The sequence below is a fragment of the Bombina bombina genome, chromosome 9 (genome assembly GCF_027579735.1).
Source record: "Bombina bombina isolate aBomBom1 chromosome 9, aBomBom1.pri, whole genome shotgun sequence".
Classification (NCBI taxonomy): domain Eukaryota; kingdom Metazoa; phylum Chordata; class Amphibia; order Anura; family Bombinatoridae; genus Bombina; species Bombina bombina.
In genome coordinates, this window is record NC_069507.1 from 50,116,645 (window position 1) to 50,139,128 (window position 22,484).

General features: G+C 33.6%; 1 protein-coding gene across 1 annotated transcript in view; it reads right to left on the bottom strand.

Annotated features, from left to right (window-relative positions):
* Positions 1-775: 775 nt before the first annotated feature.
* LOC128640387 (pulmonary surfactant-associated protein D-like) overlaps positions 776-22,484 on the bottom strand; it is a 59,293-nt gene continuing 37,584 nt past the window's right edge. Inside the window, exons 3-4 of the mRNA XM_053692879.1 lie at positions 5,398-5,481; positions 776-1,570 (exon numbers count right to left, since the gene is read on the bottom strand). Coding sequence (XP_053548854.1) covers positions 1,188-1,570; positions 5,398-5,481 — 467 coding nt within the window. The 3' untranslated portion in view covers positions 776-1,187. The remainder of the gene's footprint in view (positions 1,571-5,397; positions 5,482-22,484) is intronic.

Sequence of the window (22,484 nt, forward strand, 5' to 3'; positions counted from 1 at the left end):
GGTGCCGAAAAGCTTGACTGAGAAAATTGATGTAGTAGCTGGACTTTCACATTACAGTGAGGCATCAGAAGAATACAACCAGGAGTGGAGAATTATTTTAATAACCTTTCTCTTAATTGATAAGTTTTAATTACACTTTGATTGGTGTCAGTGTGAACTACAATCTTATGAAGGAAGTTCATCTACTTTACTCCAACTGGAGTGTTCACAGGTGATCCGGCATAAAGATGTTTTTTGCCATCCTCCACCATGATCCAGCATAAACACAGATTGGAGCATATCCCACCCCCCATGTGAATAACAAACCTCACATGTTTGAGGTATGACCAGGGGAGCATGTTTTTGTCACACCCATTAACATACTACACCATCAGGAGTTCTCTCTCTCTCCTTTCCTCTGTGGTACCTTCCCTCTTTCTCATCATTTTAGATTTAGCCACTGAAAGGTGTGGAGCAGCTTCTGTAACCACTTTAATAGAGACTGTAATTCTGTGTACTTTATATGCAGCACAAACAAAGAGAGACTTTCCTGTATCCATATATAAACATATATAACATTGGTTTGTTTGGGACTTTGACATTTGTTAGTCTGTGTATTTATATGTGTATAGTAGTTACTACCTTGCTACATAACATAAAGTTATATAAATGAAATACTACATTTTACAACACTGTGCTTTAGTCTGTAATTGAGCTTCAGGCTGTCATAACAAGAACCGTGACACAGTTGTGTTGTTTCATATTCCAGAGAGAAATCAGAAAATAATACCATTAGTTCTTGTGCATTCAAGGATTTTTAATTCGATGTTGTATTATATTAAAATTGATTGCAATTGATAATATGATTTGTATACTGTTAAGAAAAGAATATATTTTTATATTATTTTCTTAAAAAATATGTAGGAAACAATAAAAGATATTGAAATAAATGTTGTTCTATATGTAGAGGGCATGAGACACTGGCAAATAATTATTAGAAATTTTGGAAATACAGCACCTGATTTCAGATATAGTAAGTGGAATCTAAAGTTTAGTTCAAAGATAATAGACCTTTATCACAAAAACATTACTCTCAGCATAAATTGGATTCACGTGTTCATTCCCAATATACAAGAATTATAGAAACATGAGCAATGTAGCCCTTAATATAGTGCTGATAAAATCAACTTATTTATCAGTAACTTCATTTAAACTGAGAATTCACATATGGTCAAGCACTTTTCTTTACAGCTCTTATCATTCCATTTACCATTTGTAAACATTTCCACACAGTCTTCTACCCCATATTCATTGTTGGGCTCACCGGTTGACCAGTTATTATAGCCAATAGATTTAGCATTTGGGTACCTAAAGCTGCCTTCTGTCTGTAAATCATTTATACCCAGGCATGCTGGCTTGTTATATTGTGATACGATTGCTTCTACAGCTTGGTTCTCATTAGGATTTTGTGGTGAAGCCAGCTGACCCCCAGCTTTGTTGCAAGTTGATGTTGCTGCATCATAGTTGGTTTCTACACCATTTGTAAAAAAAAGTTTGTCTCCAGCACTTGTACCTCTTGAAAACAGTATAGCTGAAATACAAAGTAGAATATTAGCTATTTTAAAGCTATTGGGGCCTATCTATCAAGCTCTGAAAGGAGCTTGACGGCCCGTGTTTCTGGTGAGTCTTCAGACTCCGCAGAAACAGCAGGTATGAAGCAGCGGTCACAAAGAACGCTGCTCCATAACTATGTCCGCCAGCGCTTGTGAGCTGCTGGTGCAATGCTGAATACGGAGAGTGTATTGCTCTCTGCATTCAGCGATGTCTTGCAGACCTGATCCGCACTGTCGGATCATGTCCGCAAGACATATGATAAATAGGGGCCTCTGTCTGGATATAAAGAAAAACACATTGTAACCTCAGAATAAAATCGTCAGAAGAATTAAAAGAAATAATTTAAAGGGATATGAAACTTAAATTGTTTATTTTGTGGTTCAAACAGAGCTTAGAATTAAAACATTTTTTTTTCCAATTTACTTCTTTTATAAAATTTGCTTAATTCCCATGATTTTATTTGTCAAATAAATACCTAGGTAGGGGAATTTAATTTTGACAATTTTTTCCCTTTAACTGTGACATATGGTTATCTTTGAATATATTTAAACTTTATCTTCCTTAGCTGTATTTCTAGTTTAATTGGCCTAATTAGCAGGAAAGGCTTATTTTACTACCCATGCCTCTTAAATAAAGTATAACACTAAATTAACTTCCCAGTAATGTCATCCCACCAGGTTTCATTTATGCAGATAATATCATATTTCTCTTCTGCTTCTAAGAGCTCCAGCTCCCCCCATTTTTTTCTGTCATACATTTTTGTGTGCTTTCTGATGCTACTTGGTTCTCTTCCCTCCAAACTGGTACCCTTCCCTCATGCATATTTTGAGATATGTATGAGCAATGTATCATATTTACAGACTAACCTGTCACAAGTATTATGGTTTTACTGACCATCCCCCATTTAGGGTTGCCACTTTAGGGTTGCCACCTGGACACTTATGAGTTGCAGGTAGGGTTGCCAACCATCCCTTAAACTACAAAACACTTATAAGTTACACATGCTGCAGGGTGTGCAGGGAGGAATATGAATAGTGCTGTCCAGAAACACAATGCCTCCCTGCACACCCTGCAGCATGTGTAACTCATAAGTGTCCAGGAATATATGGCTGAGGTGGCAACCCTACCCCAATTCCTTAGTTTTAAAGATTTACTAAGCATGCTGCCTTGTTTGCCAAAACACACCTGCACCCATGTCATTCAGATGCAATCCATCCTTACTGTAGAAATTGTTCTCAACTGAAAAATCAGCCTAGTGCTCTAAAAAGTCAAAGCCCTAATGTTTACACCATGTTTTTAACCAGGTAGCAAATGGCACTGATAATATTTCAGAAAATACTTCTTTGGGAGCCCTTGCTTTAAAGGGACATGAAAAATGAAATGTTTCTTTAATAAATCAGATCTAAAATACAATTTAAAACAACTTTCCAATTGACTTCTATCATCTAATTTGGTTCACTCTCTTGATATCCTTTGTTGAAGAAGGAGCAATGCACTACTTGGAGCTAGCTGAAAGCCAATAACAAGAAGCATAAATGTGCAACCACCAATCAGCAGCTTTTGAACCTACCTTGGTATATTTTTCAACAAAGGAAACAAAGAGAATGAAATACATTAGATCAGACATTCTCAAACTTAAAGGGACATTAAACCCAAAAAATGTATTTCATGATTCAGATAGAGAATACAATTTTAAACAGCATTCCAATTTACTTCTATTATCTAATTTGCTTCATTCTTTAGATATCTTAGATAACTTTATATATGCTTATATATTTATATATCTTAGATATCTTTAGATATGCTTTTCAGAAAAGAATATCAAGAGAATGAAGAAAATTAGATAATAAAAGTAAATTAGAAAGTTGTTTAAAATGGTATTCTCCATCTGAATCATGAAATAAACATTTTGGGTTTAATGTCCCTTTAACCTTCCGAGGGTTTTGGTACTACATGTCCCATGATGCTCAGCATCATTGGAAATGTATTTTCCAAACCTCTGTAAGGCCATGTTTGAGGTTGTCTGCATTACATAGTAAACATTGAAAAGTTATTTTAAATTCCATGCTCTCTGATCCATTTATTAAAGTTTCAAAATGTAGAAGTGACAAGTGAGTGTATGTGAGAATGTCTGCATCACTATGAGTGAATTAGTGTCCATGGCAAAAATTTATCAAAATTGTATGTGATAGTGCTGCCATCTAGTGCTCTTGTAAATGGACACTAATCCTGCTGCCATCTAGTGCTCTTGCAAATGGACACTAATCCTGCTGCCATATAGTGCTCTTGCAAATGGATACTATTCTTGCTGCCATCTAGTGCTCTTGCAGATGGATACTATTCCTGCTGCCATCTAGTGCTCTTGCAAATGGATACTATTCCTGCTGCCATCTAGTGCTCTTGCAAATGGATACTATTCCTGCTGCCATCTAGTGCTCTTGCAAATGGATACTATTCCTGCTGCCATTTAGTGCTCTTGCAACTGGATACTATTCCTGCTGCCATTTAGTGCTCTTGCAAATGGATACTATTCCTGCTGCCATCTAGTGCTCTTGCAAATTGATACTATTCCTGCTGCCATTTAGTGCTCTTGCAAATGGATACTATTCCTGCTGCCATTTAGTGTTCTTGCAAATGGATACTATTCCTGCTGCCATCTAGTGCTCTTGCAAATGGATACTATTCCTGCTGCCATCTAGTGCTCTTGCAAATGGATACTATTCCTGCTGCCATCTAGTGTTCTTGCAAATGGATACTATTCCTGCTGCCATCTAGTGCTCTTGCAAATGGATACTATTCCTGCTGCCATCTAGTGTTCTTGCAAATGGATACTATTCCTGCTGCCATTTAGTGCTCTTGCAAATGGATACTATTCCTGCTGCCATCTAGTGCTCTTGCAAATGGATACTATTCCTGCTGCCATCTAGTGCTCTTGCAAATGGATACTATTCCTGCTGCCATCTAGTGCTCTTGCAAATGGATACTATTCCTGCTGCCATCTAGTGCTCTTGCAAATGGATACTATTCCTGCTGCCATCTAGTGCTCTTGCAAATGGATACTATTCCTGCTGCCATCTAGTGCTCTTGCAAATGGATACTATTCCTGCTGCCATCTAGTGCTCTTGCAAATGGATACTATTCCTGCTGCCATCTAGTGCTCTTGCAAATGGATACTATTCCTGCTGCCATCTAGTGCTCTTGCAAATGGATACTATTCCTGCTGCCATCTAGTGCTCTTGCAAATGGATACTATTCCTGCTGCCATCTAGTGTTCTTGCAAATGGATACTATTCCTGCTGCCATCTAGTGCTCTTGCAAATGGATACTATTCCTGCTGCCATTTAGTGCTCTTGCAAATGGATACTATTCCTGCTGCCATCTAGTGCTCTTGCAAATGGATACTATTCCTGCTGCCATCTAGTGCTCTTGCAAATGGATACTATTCCTGCTGCCATCTAGTGCTCTTGCAAATGGATACTATTCCTGCTGCCATCTAGTGCTCTTGCAAATGGATACTATTCCTGCTGCCATCTAGTGCTCTAGACATGTGAATGCTCCTGAGTTTATGTTCCTGCTTTTCCACAAAAAATACCAAGAGTATGAAGAACATTTGATAATAGAAATAAAATAGAAAGTTGTTTAAAATGTCATACTATATCTTAATCACAAAAGAAAAAAAATGTGTTTCATGTCTCTTTAATTCAGAGTGAAATCACAGTAAAACAATGTGTCAAAATATACTTATCAGAGCCAATTTATTATTTAAGGGATTCTGTATAATGTATGGTATAATACAGTGCTCACCTTTCTTTTGTATGTCTGTGGTTGCCTGTAAACTGCTCAGCCTTCTATCCAAAACAGCAACTTGTTGTTTGAGGGCTTCAAGTGCTAAATATGATGGATTAAACAGATAAACAACAATTTAGATTAATATTCTGTTACCTACAAACTAAACATTGTACAAAATCCTTAACTGTATTCCAGTCATACTCATTAAAGGGACAGTATACACCCATTTTCATATAACTGCATATAATACACACTACTACAATATAATGATATGAAAATACAGTATAAAACTGTGTAAAAACTTACTTAGAAGCTCCAAGTTTAGCTCTGTTGAATAAGTTAGATGTAAGACCTACTAAAAGTGGGTGTATAGCAAAAAAAAAACTAACAGACACCCCCCCCCCACTTCCATTGCATATGAAAAGACCCTTTACACAAACAGGAACAAGCTGGAGAGGTATACGTCAGTATTCTCCTAAAACTTTAGGGCTTGGTTAGGAGTCTGAAAATCAGGGCAATGTTATTTAAAAATAAGCAAAACAAAACATGTATTTAAAAAAAAAAAAAAGAAACTGTATAGGCGCTAAATGGATCATCTACAAGACATTTATGCAAAGAAAAATTTAGTGTATAATGTCCCTTTAAGTAGATAAATCCAGGGAATATTTTTATACTGAGATACACAAGTAGCTGGTACATATGTGCATTCGGATGTTTCGTTCCCCTCCGAATGCAGGAAGAAAGCGTCTCTTTGTGCTCTTTTCATTGCCGCATTATTTTTGTGCAAATCCATATTTTAGTGCGTTGCTGTAGCACAATAATAAATGAATCAACGAAAATAACTGAGCAGCACAAAGAGCCACCTTCTTCCACCTTCGAAAGTTAACAAAACCTCCGAATGCACGTGTCTAGTAGCAGCTAAAGATTCTGAAACAAAGGACTGATTTTCTAATTGGTAGCTAAAAGGTTTAATGTAGGGGTGGGTAAATATTTCAGCACAATATGGGGTCTATCACAATCCTTTAGATTAATGTATTTAAAAGGAAAGTCTACTTCAGAATTTTTATAGTTTAAAAAGATAGATAATCCCTTTATTACCCATTCCCCAGTTTTGCATAACCAACACTGTTATATTAATACACTTTTTGCTTCTGTGATTACCCTTGTTATGAGCTGCTTATTCTATTTTCTTTATTTTATAAGTTTAACTAAACTTTTCCTTTTCTTTTACTGAACTCTTCTCTGAAATTACTTCTGTATTTTCCAGCAATTCACTTATAGCCTAATAAGCTATGTATCTGCATTTTTCTAACAACTTGCTTCTAACCTAATAAGTTACACAAACATATAACTTTGTTTTGGAATTTCTCATAGATTGTTTTCTAAATATCTTAAAATCAAGGCATCTTTGTCTAGTATTATTTTTCCAACCCAATTAACCTCTGGTCAAATTCCAAGAAAGCATATAACTAATTCTAAAATAGAAAACCTGTTTTTTTAGCAACTAATAATCACGTGAGATTTATTAGCCAATTATTATCAGCCAATTAGCTCTCTGCTTTGTAAGGAACTTTAATAGTATACAAATGCATATAGATGAAAATGTGTTAGTCTTTCGTTGCTGTGTTTTGTGCTGGGACACTGTTGCAACAGTGTTATAAAGATTACCTCTCCTGAGATGAGCCCTTGTTTGATAAATATCTGGTCTGGACCTCTTTATTACTGCAACTGGGATGAGCTCACTCACGACACCCTCTATCTAAGCCTCTGAAGACTGCCCCTTATTTCAGTTCTTTTGACAGACATGCATTTTAGTCAATCAGTGTTGACTCATAAATAATTCCACAGGAGTGAGCACATTATTATCTATATTACACAAATGAGCTAGCACTGTCTAGCAGGGAAAAACTGTCAAACTGCCTTCAGAGGCTTAGAAATTAGAATATGAGCCTACTTAGGTTTAGCTTTCAACAAAGAATACCAAGAGAAAAAGCAAATTTGATGATAAAAGTAAATTGGAAAATTGTTTAAAATTGCATGTCCTATATGAATCGTGAAAGTTTAGTTTTGACTAGACTGTCCATTTAATGGTTTTCTACAGAAATCCGCGAATAGGGGTGGGTGTGGGGAGCGCTCTAAAAGAGCTGTGAGTATAAACTATGATTTGAAGTGTGTATACACTGTGATAGAATGTGTATGGATTTACCAAAATATCATAAATATAATTTCTTTGAATAAATATAATTTCTTTGAATCATAAATTTTTTGTGTGGTTCTGGTGTTAAGTAGTGTCTCTCCAAAAATGTGAACAAATAAACAAACAAAAACAAAACGTTGACTCTTAAAATTCCTCAAGGACAATTTTATAAAACCCTTCTATTTCTTCAAAATGTGTATGCACGGTGTATTATCACTGTACCTCTAAATAAATTGATACACAAATTGTGCTTCTAAATGGATAAACAAACAAATCGTGATGAATTTAAATCGTGATGAATTTAAATGAATAAACAAACAAATCGTGATGAATTAAAAAAGACTTAACTTCTAGATGAATAAACAAACAAATCGTGATAAATTTAAAAAAACTTTACTAAGATAAAAAACAGTATAAGATCGTTTCAATCGTATTGTATGGTTATACCATACAGTGAATCTGTTTAGAGCATATGGGGGTACATCTTTATCGTATAAAAATGCTGAAAGTTCGGATTTTTAATCCTTATGGTGAAAGTTCGGATTTGTAATCCTTATGGTTTTCTTAAGTTGTGGCCACAACCAATTCTAAAACAGTTAAAATCCAAATGTAGTACTGTGCTGTTGTTAGTTTGCAGTTTATTCTCCCCCTAACCGGACCTCTGATATTCCTTACCTCCGTGTTTATTTTCTTTGTATTACCTTGGGTTCTGGGAAGAGTGCTTTTGTAAGTAGGTCGAGTTCTCCAAGCGGCTTTGCCGCTGTTTGAATTTCCTCCGCAACTACTTCCTACCCTGATGTGCGTGTGACGTTGACGTTGTACACGGAGGACCTATCAGGCAACCGGATCGTGGGGGGAGTGTTTCTTGTACTGGAGCCAATCTTTCCACACTCGATGTCAGGTTTTCTACGCGTTTCAGCGCCGTAACTTGCGCCTTTATCAAGACTGTATAATCTGGTGTGTCTTTTAGGCTCCTATATAGTCCTGTTGAGGTTAGGATACTCCCCCTAATTAATGCTCTAATATGTTCCGGTTTATAAAATATCATTTCTTAGCCTTATTCATTTTTCTTTCAATGACAGATTCTTTGTATACAAATAATGTTGTTAACACATTTATACTGAAATATATTTGTTGAAAATAAAATAAATAAATAAATAAATAAAATAAATAAAACATGTGAGTAAGAAGTGATGTTTAGTGAAAATGTGAAGGGAGACTGTGGTGTGTTAATTCAATTGTTGTCATATTCGAATAAGTATGAGGATATGTGCCATCAAATAATGGTTATTTTCTATCGGGTAATCAGTACACTATTGTACTGTTGTTATGGCAATACTGTTCACTGTTTTCGCTGCACTCACAAGAAAGGATTCAAGTTAAGCTCTGCATTGAGGCCATATGGTGTGAGAGTATTGAATTTGAATATGAGTTCAGCTTCCTTTAATAGTAACATATTTTCCATATTACCTCCTCTGTTATTATGTATCTTTTTTATACCCCAGTATGTGAATCCTATTGGTTTTTTTTGATGTTTTTCTGTGAAATGTTTAGATAATAGATGTTTGCAGTTACCTCTTTTAATGTTGGATAGATGTTCTCTTATTCTATCATGTAACGGTCTGCTCGTTTGCCCTAAGTATTGTAATTTGCATTTGCATTGGATTAAGTAAATTACATTTGTATCTGAACACCTAATGGTGTCTCTTATGGGGTATTTATAGTTGTTATTAGAGGATATTACTACTTTACTTTTTTTACCATATTTGCACGCTTTACAGCTTGTGCAAGGAAAAAAACCTTGCAGAGCATTTCCATATAGGTCTTGGTCTCTTGGTTTAGATGATTTGTTAAACTGACTGGGTGCCAGTATACTTCCCAGATTATTTGTCTTTCTGAATATTAGTGTAGGTCGTGATTTTACAATGTCAGTTAGTAGTGGATCTTTTCTGATTATGTGCCAGTGTTTATCTAGAATCTTTTTTATAATCTTATGATCTTCACTGTATTCTGTAATGAATGATATTTGGTTATGTAATAAGTTTTTGTTCTTATTTGTATATTTTAATAATTCTGTTCTATCTTTATTTATTGCTTGATTTTTGGCTTCTTGTATTATTTTATCTTTATATCCTTTCTCTTTAAATTTCCTTTCCAAAGTGTTCGCTTGTTTCTGAAATGTATTTTCGTCTGAACAGTTTTTTCTTATCCTATAGAACTGGCCTTTAGGTGTATTGTTGATCCATCTTTCTAAATGACAGCTGTCCGGATGTATGTAACTATTTGTATCTGTAGGTTTGAAATATGTTTCTGTTGTGATGGTGTTATTTATGATATTTATTTGAACATCTAAAAAATGTATATTTGTTTTACTATATTCATGGGTAAAACTTAAACCCCAAGTATTGTAATTTATGTCTTCTAGAAATAAATTGAGGAGTTCTTGATCCCCTTTCCAGATCAGAAACATATCGTCTATGAATCTCCTATAGAGCACAAGGTTTGCACCCCATGGGGAGTGTAGGATATATTTATCCTCAAACCTCCCCATGAATAAGTTAGCGTAACTGGGTGCAAACCTTGTGCCCATAGCTGTTCCTTTTAATTGTAAATAAAATGTTTGATTAAAGTTGAAATAATTATTTTCTAATATGAATTGCATACAATTTAAAATGAATTTAATCTGTGGATTTTTCATTTCATAATCTGTGTTCAAGTAGTATTCTGCGGCTTCTATTCCTAATTTGTGTTGTATGTTGGTGTATAATGAATTGACGTCGCATGTGACTAATGTGTAGTCCTCTTGCCATTTTATTGTTGTTAATGTATTTAAGAAATCTGTGGTGTCTTTTAAATGAGAGGGTAAGTTTTGTACGTATTTTTGTAGGAATGAATCCACATATTGTGACATGTTAGAAGTAAGAGCATCAATTCCTGAGATTATTGGGCGCCCTGGTGGGTGGTCTAGTGTTTTATGTATTTTAGGGAGGTAATAGAAGATTGGAGTTTTGGGATATTGTATATTTATAAATTGATACTCTTGATTATTTATTATTCCTGCTGTTTTGGCAATATTTAAAATTGTTTCGAAATTTTTTGTTTGTTTTTGAATGGGGTTAAATGATAATTTTCTGTAGGTTTCTGTGTCTCCCAGTATTCTATTGGCTTCCATAATGTAATCTTTAGTGTTTAATACAACTAACCCTCCGCCTTTATCTGCTTTTTTTATTGTGATGGTTGGGTCTTCTTTAAGTTCTTTTAAGATAGTTTTCTCTTTTTTGGTTAGATTAGATGGTTTTCTTTTATTGATTTCACAATTCTCTATTTCTTCTTTTATTAGTTTTTCAAACATTTCAATATGTGCTCCTTTGTCTTGTGTCGGATAGTATGATGATTTAGGTTTAAGTGATGTGTGAATGTATTCTGATTTTTTAGTTTGTATTTGATTCTCTTGGGGATTTTTCAAAAAATGTCTTTTTAAGGTGAGTTTGCGTATAAATTGGTTTGCATTTATTAGGGTGTTGAATTTGTTTAACCTAGTAGTTGGGGCAAATGATAATCCTTTAGCTAGGACATTTTCCTGTTCTCTATTTAGGGGTTTATCACTTAAATTAAAAATGCCTTTATTAGTGTTGTTTCTTTCTGTTGTATTTATCTCGTTTTTTTGTGCTTTCCTGGGCTCTCTGCCTCTTCTTCCTCTACTTCCTCTAATCTTCTTTTCTTTTGATTTTTTAATCTCTCTCTGTTTTCTTGTTGTATAGTGTTGGATGTGGATGGGTGTTCTTGTCTTATCCCTAAAAAATGTTGATTGTCATCATCTATGGTTTCCAATACATCATATCTATTTTCAAGTTCTATCTTTCTTTGTGAGTCTCTGGTTTCTTTATTATTATTGTGATATCTATTATAATTTGGTTCATATTCCCTATAATATTGTTGTTGTCTTGGGTGGTCATTATATGAGTTGTGTCCTAGCTAAAGGATTATCATTTGCCCCAACTACTAGGTTAAACAAATTCAACACCCTAATAAATGCAAACCAATTTATACGCAAACTCACCTTAAAAAGACATTTTTTGAAAAATCCCCAAGAGAATCAAATACAAACTAAAAAATCAGAATACATTCACACATCACTTAAACCTAAATCATCATACTATCCGACACAAGACAAAGGAGCACATATTGAAATGTTTGAAAAACTAATAAAAGAAGAAATAGAGAATTGTGAAATCAATAAAAGAAAACCATCTAATCTAACCAAAAAAGAGAAAACTATCTTAAAAGAACTTAAAGAAGACCCAACCATCACAATAAAAAAAGCAGATAAAGGCGGAGGGTTAGTTGTATTAAACACTAAAGATTACATTATGGAAGCCAATAGAATACTGGGAGACACAGAAACCTACAGAAAAATATCATTTAACCCCATTCAAAAACAAACAAAAAATTTCGAAACAATTTTAAATATTGCCAAAACAGCAGGAATAATAAATAATCAAGAGTATCAATTTATAAATATACAATATCCCAAAACTCCAATCTTCTATTACCTCCCTAAAATACATAAAACACTAGACCACCCACCAGGGCGCCCAATAATCTCAGGAATTGATGCTCTTACTTCTAACATGTCACAATATGTGGATTCATTCCTACAAAAATACGTACAAAACTTACCCTCTCATTTAAAAGACACCACAGATTTCTTAAATACATTAACAACAATAAAATGGCAAGAGGACTACACATTAGTCACATGCGACGTCAATTCATTATACACCAACATACAACACAAATTAGGAATAGAAGCCGCAGAATACTACTTGAACACAGATTATGAAATGAAAAATCCACAGATTAAATTCATTTTAAATTGTATGCAATTCATATTAGAAAATAATTATTTCAACTTTAATCAAACATTTTATTTACAATTAAAAGGAACAGCTATGGGCACAAGGTTTGCACCCAGTTACGCTAACTTATTCATGGGGAGGTTTGAGGATAAATATATCCTACACTCCCCATGGGGTGCAAACCTTGTGCTCTATAGGAGATTCATAGACGATATGTTTCTGATCTGGAAAGGGGATCAAGAACTTCTCAATTTATTTCTAGAAGACATAAATTACAATACTTGGGGTTTAAGTTTTACCCATGAATATAGTAAAACAAATATACATTTTTTAGATGTTCAAATAAATATCATAAATAACACCATCACAACAGAAACATATTTCAAACCTACAGATACAAATAGTTACATACATCCGGACAGCTGTCATTTAGAAAGATGGATCAACAATACACCTAAAGGCCAGTTCTATAGGATAAGAAAAAACTGTTCAGACGAAAATACATTTCAGAAACAAGCGAACACTTTGGAAAGGAAATTTAAAGAGAAAGGATATAAAGATAAAATAATACAAGAAGCCAAAAATCAAGCAATAAATAAAGATAGAACAGAATTATTAAAATATACAAATAAGAACAAAAACTTATTACATAACCAAATATCATTCATTACAGAATACAGTGAAGATCATAAGATTATAAAAAAGATTCTAGATAAACACTGGCACATAATCAGAAAAGATCCACTACTAACTGACATTGTAAAATCACGACCTACACTAATATTCAGAAAGACAAATAATCTGGGAAGTATACTGGCACCCAGTCAGTTTAACAAATCATCTAAACCAAGAGACCAAGACCTATATGGAAATGCTCTGCAAGGTTTTTTTCCTTGCACAAGCTGTAAAGCGTGCAAATATGGTAAAAAAAGTAAAGTAGTAATATCCTCTAATAACAACTATAAATACCCCATAAGAGACACCATTAGGTGTTCAGATACAAATGTAATTTACTTAATCCAATGCAAATGCAAATTACAATACTTAGGGCAAACGAGCAGACCGTTACATGATAGAATAAGAGAACATCTATCCAACATTAAAAGAGGTAACTGCAAACATCTATTATCTAAACATTTCACAGAAAAACATCAAAAAAAACCAATAGGATTCACATACTGGGGTATAAAAAAGATACATAATAACAGAGGAGGTAATATGGAAAATATGTTACTATTAAAGGAAGCTGAACTCATATTCAAATTCAATACTCTCACACCATATGGCCTCAATGCAGAGCTTAACTTGAATCCTTTCTTGTGAGTGCAGCGAAAACAGTGAACAGTATTGCCATAACAACAGTACAATAGTGTACTGATTACCCGATAGAAAATAACCATTATTTGATGGCACATATCCTCATACTTATTCGAATATGACAACAATTGAATTAACACACCACAGTCTCCCTTCACATTTTCACTAAACATCACTTCTTACTCACATGTTTTATTTATTTTATTTATTTATTTATTTATTTTATTTTCAACAAATATATTTCAGTATAAATGTGTTAACAACATTATTTGTATACAAAGAATCTGTCATTGAAAGAAAAATGAATAAGGCTAAGAAATGATATTTTATAAACCGGAACATATTAGAGCATTAATTAGGGGGAGTATCCTAACCTCAACAGGACTATATAGGAGCCTAAAAGACACACCAGATTATACAGTCTTGATAAAGGCGCAAGTTACGGCGCTGAAACGCGTAGAAAACCTGACATCGAGTGTGGAAAGATTGGCTCCAGTACAAGAAACACTCCCCCCACGATCCGGTTGCCTGATAGGTCCTCCGTGTACAACGTCAACGTCACACGCACATCAGGGTAGGAAGTAGTTGCGGAGGAAATTCAAACAGCGGCAAAGCCGCTTGGAGAACTCGACCTACTTACAAAAGCACTCTTCCCAGAACCCAAGGTAATACAAAGAAAATAAACACAGAGGTAAGGAATATCAGAGGTCCGGTTAGGGGGAGAATAAACTGCAAACTAACAACAGCACAGTACTACATTTGGATTTTAACTGTTTTAGAATTGGTTGTGGCCACAACTTAAGAAAACCATAAGGATTACAAATCCGAACTTTCACCATAAGGATTAAAAATCCGAACTTTTAGCATTTTTATACGATAAAGATGTACCCCCATATGCTCTAAACAGATTCACTGTATGGTATAACCATACAATACGATTGAAACGATCTTATACTGTTTTTTATCTTAGTAAAGTTTTTTTAAATTTATCACGATTTGTTTGTTTATTCATCTAGAAGTTAAGTCTTTTTTAATTCATCACGATTTGTTTGTTTATTCATTTAAATTCATCACGATTTAAATTCATCACGATTTGTTTGTTTATCCATTTAGAAGCACAATTTGTGTATCAATTTATTTAGAGGTACAGTGATAATACACCGTGCATACACATTTTGAAGAAATAGAAGGGTTTTATAAAATTGTCCTTGAGGAATTTTAAGAGTCAACGTTTTGTTTTTGTTTGTTTATTTGTTCACATTTTTGGAGAGACACTACTTAACACCAGAACCACACAAAAAATTTATGATTCAAAGAAATTATATTTATTCAAAGAAATTATATTTATGATATTTTGGTAAATCCATACACATTCTATCACAGTGTATACACACTTCAAATCATAGTTTATACTCACAGCTCTTTTAGAGCGCTCCCCACACCCACCCCTATTCGCACATTTCTATACATCTGATATTGGGAGCATATCAGATTTGGGGAAGCTAGTTGAGTCCTATCTACATATCACTCCACACTTTCCTTTTCTTGCATTCTTCTCTTCTCCCGTAGAGTGAATAGTAGATAAAACCATGGACATGTTTAATCTAAGAGATAATATACTATCTGATATATCGAATGATTCTAATGACACACTATTACATAAAACTAATATAGACATACAAGAAGAAATGTCTGAATTAGAAAATATAATGATGAGAGAAATAAAACAAAAAATTGAAATAATATTTATGGAAAAATACACCAGTTCCAATATGGTCCCAAGAGGACTTAGACTGAAGAAAAATTGCACTTTCGAATTAGAAGAAGATCACGAAAATGAATGGTGCAATGTACTAGAAAAAGCATCATTAGATCTGATGCAAGTAATTATAAAATCTCGCACTAGAACATTAGAAAATCTTTCCATAAAAATTAATCAATTTAAAGAAACACTCAAACCATATATAGAAGATAGCAAATTTAAAGAAAAACAACAAAGCATCATTAAAAATATGAAAGATCTTAACACAAGTATATATAATAGTAAAAGAAAAAAATTAGAGAGAGATGAAACTGACTATAATCATAACAAAAATAAAAATAAAAGAATTTCACCAAAAGACTACTGTGAAAATAATGACACAGATATAGAAGAAATAGAAATGGAAACAATTGATACAGATAAGAACAATACAAATAAAAAAGGAAATAATGAACTTTTTAAAAAAAGTTCATTATATAGGGAATATGAACCAAATTATAATAGATATCACAATAATAATAAAGAAACCAGAGACTCACAAAGAAAGATAGAACTTGAAAATAGATATGATGTATTGGAAACCATAGATGATGACAATCAACATTTTTTAGGGATAAGACAAGAACACCCATCCACATCCAACACTATACAACAAGAAAACAGAGAGAGATTAAAAAATCAAAAGAAAAGAAGATTAGAGGAAGTAGAGGAAGAAGAGGCAGAGAGCCCAGGAAAGCACAAAAAAACGAGATAAACACAACAGAAAGAAACAACACTAATAAAGGCATTTTTAATTTAAGTGATAAACCCCTAAATAGAGAACAGGAAAATGTCCTAGCTAAAGGATTATCATTTGCCCCAACTACTAGGTTAAACAAATTCAACACCCTAATAAATGCAAACCAATTTATACGCAAACTCACCTTAAAAAGACATTTTTTGAAAAATCCCCAAGAGAATCAAATACAAACTAAAAAATCAGAATACATTCACACATCACTTAAACCTAAATCATCATACTATCCGACACAAGACAAAGGAGCACATATTGAAATGTTTGAAAAACTAATAAAAGAAGAAATAGAGAATTGTGAAATCAATAAAAGAAAACCATCTAATCTAACCAAAAAAGAGAAAACTATCTTAAAAGAACTTAAAGAAGACCCAACCATCACAATAAAAAAAGCAGATAAAGGCGGAGGGTTAGTTGTATTAAACACTAAAGATTACATTATGGAAGCCAATAGAATACTGGGAGACACAGAAACCTACAGAAAATTATCATTTAACCCCATTCAAAAACAAACAAAAAATTTCGAAACAATTTTAAATATTGCCAAAACAGCAGGAATAATAAATAATCAAGAGTATCAATTTATAAATATACAATATCCCAAAACTCCAATCTTCTATTACCTCCCTAAAATACATAAAACACTAGACCACCCACCAGGGCGCCCAATAATCTCAGGAATTGATGCTCTTACTTCTAACATGTCACAATATGTGGATTCATTCCTACAAAAATACGTACAAAACTTACCCTCTCATTTAAAAGACACCACAGATTTCTTAAATACATTAACAACAATAAAATGGCAAGAGGACTGCACATTAGTCACATGCGACGTCAATTCATTATACACCAACATACAACACAAATTAGGAATAGAAGCCGCAGAATACTACTTGAACACAGATTATGAAATGAAAAATCCACAGATTAAATTCATTTTAAATTGTATGCAATTCATATTAGAAAATAATTATTTCAACTTTAATCAAACATTTTATTTACAATTAAAAGGAACAGCTATGGGCACAAGGTTTGCACCCAGTTACGCTAACTTATTCATGGGGAGGTTTGAGGATAAATATATCCTACACTCCCCATGGGGTGCAAACCTTGTGCTCTATAGGAGATTCATAGACGATATGTTTCTGATCTGGAAAGGGGATCAAGAACTCCTCAATTTATTTCTAGAAGACATAAATTACAATACTTGGGGTTTAAGTTTTACCCATGAATATAGTAAAACAAATATACATTTTTTAGATGTTCAAATAAATATCATAAATAACACCATCACAACAGAAACATATTTCAAACCTACAGATACAAATAGTTACATACATCCGGACAGCTGTCATTTAGAAAGATGGATCAACAATACACCTAAAGGCCAGTTCTATAGGATAAGAAAAAACTGTTCAGACGAAAATACATTTCAGAAACAAGCGAACACTTTGGAAAGGAAATTTAAAGAGAAAGGATATAAAGATAAAATAATACAAGAAGCCAAAAATCAAGCAATAAATAAAGATAGAACAGAATTATTAAAATATACAAATAAGAACAAAAACTTATTACATAACCAAATATCATTCATTACAGAATACAGTGAAGATCATAAGATTATAAAAAAGATTCTAGATAAACACTGGCACATAATTAGAAAAGATCCACTACTAACTGACATTGTAAAATCACGACCTACACTAATATTCAGAAAGACAAATAATCTGGGAAGTATACTGGCACCCAGTCAATTTAACAAATCATCTAAACCAAGAGACCAAGACCTATATGGAAATGCTCTGCAAGGTTTTTTTCCTTGCACAAGCTGTAAAGCGTGCAAATATGGTAAAAAAAGTAAAGTAGTAATATCCTCTAATAACAACTATAAATACCCCATAAGAGACACCATTAGGTGTTCAGATACAAATGTAATTTATTTAATCCAATGCAAATGCAAATTACAATACTTAGGGCAAACGAGCAGACCGTTACATGATAGAATAAGAGAACATCTATCCAACATTAAAAGAGGTAACTGCAAACATCTATTATCTAAACATTTCACAGAAAAACATCAAAAAAAAACCAATAGGATTCACATACTGGGGTATAAAAAAGATACATAATAACAGAGGAGGTAATATGGAAAATATGTTACTATTAAAGGAAGCTGAACTCATATTCAAATTCAATACTCTCACACCATATGGCCTCAATGCAGAGCTTAACTTGAATCCTTTCTTGTGAGTGCAGCGAAAACAGTGAACAGTATTGCCATAACAACAGTACAATAGTGTACTGATTACCCGATAGAAAATAACCATTATTTGATGGCACATATCCTCATACTTATTCGAATATGACAACAATTGAATTAACACACCACAGTCTCCCTTCACATTTTCACTAAACATCACTTCTTACTCACATGTTTTATTTATTTTATTTATTTATTTATTTATTTTATTTTCAACAAATATATTTCAGTATAAATGTGTTAACAACATTATTTGTATACAAAGAATCTGTCATTGAAAGAAAATGAATAAGGCTAAGAAATGATATTTTATAAACCGGAACATATTAGAGCATTAATTAGGGGGAGTATCCTAACCTCAACAGGACTATATAGGAGCCTAAAAGACACACCAGATTATACAGTCTTGATAAAGGCGCAAGTTACGGCGCTGAAACGCGTAGAAAACCTGACATCGAGTGTGGAAAGATTGGCTCCAGTACAAGAAACACTCCCCCCACGATCCGGTTGCCTGATAGGTCCTCCGTGTACAACGTCAACGTCACACGCACATCAGGGTAGGAAGTAGTTGCGGAGGAAATTCAAACAGCGGCAAAGCCGCTTGGAGAACTCGACCTACTTACAAAAGCACTCTTCCCAGAACCCAAGGTAATACAAAGAAAATAAACACAGAGGTAAGGAATATCAGAGGTCCGGTTAGGGGGAGAATAAACTGCAAACTAACAACAGCACAGTACTACATTTGGATTTTAACTGTTTTAGAATTGGTTGTGGCCACAACTTAAGAAAACCATAAGGATTACAAATCCGAACTTTCACCATAAGGATTAAAAATCCGAACTTTTAGCATTTTTATACGATAAAGATGTACCCCCATATGCTCTAAACAGATTCACTGTATGGTATAACCATACAATACGATTGAAACGATCTTATACTGTTTTTTATCTTAGTAAAGTTTTTTTAAATTTATCACGATTTGTTTGTTTATTCATCTAGAAGTTAAGTCTTTTTTAATTCATCACGATTTGTTTGTTTATTCATTTAAATTCATCACGATTTAAATTCATCACGATTTGTTTGTTTATCCATTTAGAAGCACAATTTGTGTATCAATTTATTTAGAGGTACAGTGATAATACACCGTGCATACACATTTTGAAGAAATAGAAGGGTTTTATAAAATTGTCCTTGAGGAATTTTAAGAGTCAACGTTTTGTTTTTGTTTGTTTATTTGTTCACATTTTTGGAGAGACACTACTTAACACCAGAACCACACAAAAAATTTATGATTCAAAGAAATTATATTAATTCAAAGAAATTATATTTATGATATTTTGGTAAATCCATACACATTCTATCACAGTGTATACACACTTCAAATCATAGTTTATACTCACAGCTCTTTTAGAGCGCTCCCCACACCCACCCCTATTCGCACATTTCTATACATCTGATATTGGGAGCATATCAGATTTGGGGAAGCTAGTTGAGTCCTATCTACATATCACTCCACACTTTCCTTTTCTTTCTTTCTACAGAAATCCACCATTAATGACTATAGGGATTTTTGTAGATAAATTATTTGATAAGATTTTCTAAAGAATTGAAAACCTAAGAAAGAAAACTGAATGTTGGCCACATTTGTGTAGAAATGTTAAATGTTTGCCAAATATTACATATTTATCTTTGCAAAGAAAAGTTAATTTTTATCTGTATTTAAAGTAACATATTACTATTATTCAATCAATAAATGTAACATTCAAATATTGAGATTTAAAAATTCAAATTTTGTTTCACGTGTTATGTTTTATAATTGAATGACACATTTGATGTTCCATATTTTGAAGGAACATTCATTCTGCAATTTGAATGTTAAAATTGCAATATTTGCCCACTCGAGGAAAATCAGGACAAAAATTAAAGAACCTCTGATTACTTAGGGAAGTTTAAAGTCTGTGATTTATACTTAGCAGGAAAATTTTAAAGGGACATTACACACTTTGAGATGGCAATGTAAAATTTTCTGATAAATTTATTTATATCAATAAATAAATCAAAAGAACTAGGGTTACTCGTGGGGGCAAAGGATAGCCCTTTTTTCAGGAGGGTTTCCTCCTGTGAGTTTAAAATATGTGAGGAAATATTAAAAATGTTTATATTATCCAAATTTTCCTCAGTGTTCTCAGTTATCACTTCCTTCTTTTTGAGTTTAGATCTTCTTCCTGCTCTACACCCTCTTCTGTGTCCATTATTCTTTTTCTCCCCTTTCCCTGATCTAGTACTAGAGGGCTGTAAAACTGTGGAGGTCTCCACTCCATGTCCCAATCCACTTGTTTGGGTCTTGCACCTAGGTCTTTAATCCTTGGTCTGGATTTGTTTCCTGTATCGACCTCTAAAAAAGGTTGATATTCATGTTTGGTTTGGATTGGTTGTGCATACTGGCCTTCAAATCTATCCCTTTCCTGTATTCCTCTCGAGTTGTTTGGGATTTCCCAATCAGCTTCATAATCTCTAGGGGCATCTCTAAATTCTCTGAGTCTATAATTGGTCCTATTTTCTGGTAACAATTGTCTATCTCTACCAGTGCATACTTGTGTTCATATTCGTATATATTTGTCTACTCCCATTTCGATGTTCTCTCCAATTGTCATAGACTTGATTGGCTTGTTTATTAGCCCTATAATTTCTTGGACTTTGACTATAGTCACCACATTGTGTATGATTCAACTTTGAGTTATAATAACCATTCCCCTCATTCCAAATGGTATTCAATCTGTTGTTATCATATTGTTCCCTGTAAATATATGTACTGTATATGCTTATATAGCTATATATTTATGTGTTAATATGTGTATATAAGTATATACATATATATTAAAATTTGCTGTGCATCGCTGCGCGGCTTATCCGCTTCACTGTGCTTAGGCTCTGTGCCATGTCTGAAGGCATGAGAACAAGGCTCCCATTAGAGCCTATAGAAGCACGCTCTCATGAGCACAAAACGTCCGTGCAACGCGAATGTGAAGTCCTGCATCTAACTCGTAATACCAGTGCACATTTGCGTGCACTGGTATTACAAAGTGGAGCACAAATATCGCTTATTTTGCACTCCACTTGTAATCTGGCCCTTTCAAAAAAGAATTGTACAGCACCACTGGTGAGTTTTCTGATGCTTGTGAGAAAAAGGGTGACTGTTAACCCCTTACAACTCCAGCAAACAAATTCCAAAGCACCATATACTTTTCAGCCTTTTATTTAGCTTCTTCTCACATAGAGGTACAAATGTATATCAAAGACGTTTTGGGAGACTATCCCTTAATCATGCTAATAGGCCTCATCTGTTAAATGCTCTTTATAGGCCATCACATTAACCCTTTCAGTGATTATACAGAATTACATATACAACTTACTAGCACCACCTAGTGGTTACACAACCTACTACTTCAGTAAATATAAATGTGAATATAAGAACAATAAAAACATTTACCTACAAACATCTATGCAAAAAAAATCTTATTTAAATTTCAAGTTACATTTTTTATATTTACATTTTTTATTTATAGGTTATAAGAACACCCGAAATGTCAAGCTCTCTGTTCATCCCTTTAGGCATTAAAGATTCCAACGTATTATGAATCCAAAATGACTATTTTTGCTTTAATATTAGTTCCCTGTTTGCACCACTTCTTTGCTTACCTACACCATCAATAATTTGCCATCTCATTTGGCTGATGTTGTGACATCATGTGCAATTTGTTTTTCGTTCTGAATCAAAATTCGAACAAAAATCAAGTGATTCAGAGATTCAGATGTATCTGAATCTCCGAAACACCCTAGTAACAAAATTAAACTAATCCAAATCAATTTGTAATGAAAAATCCAAATTAGTTTGGATTTATTTGTTTTAT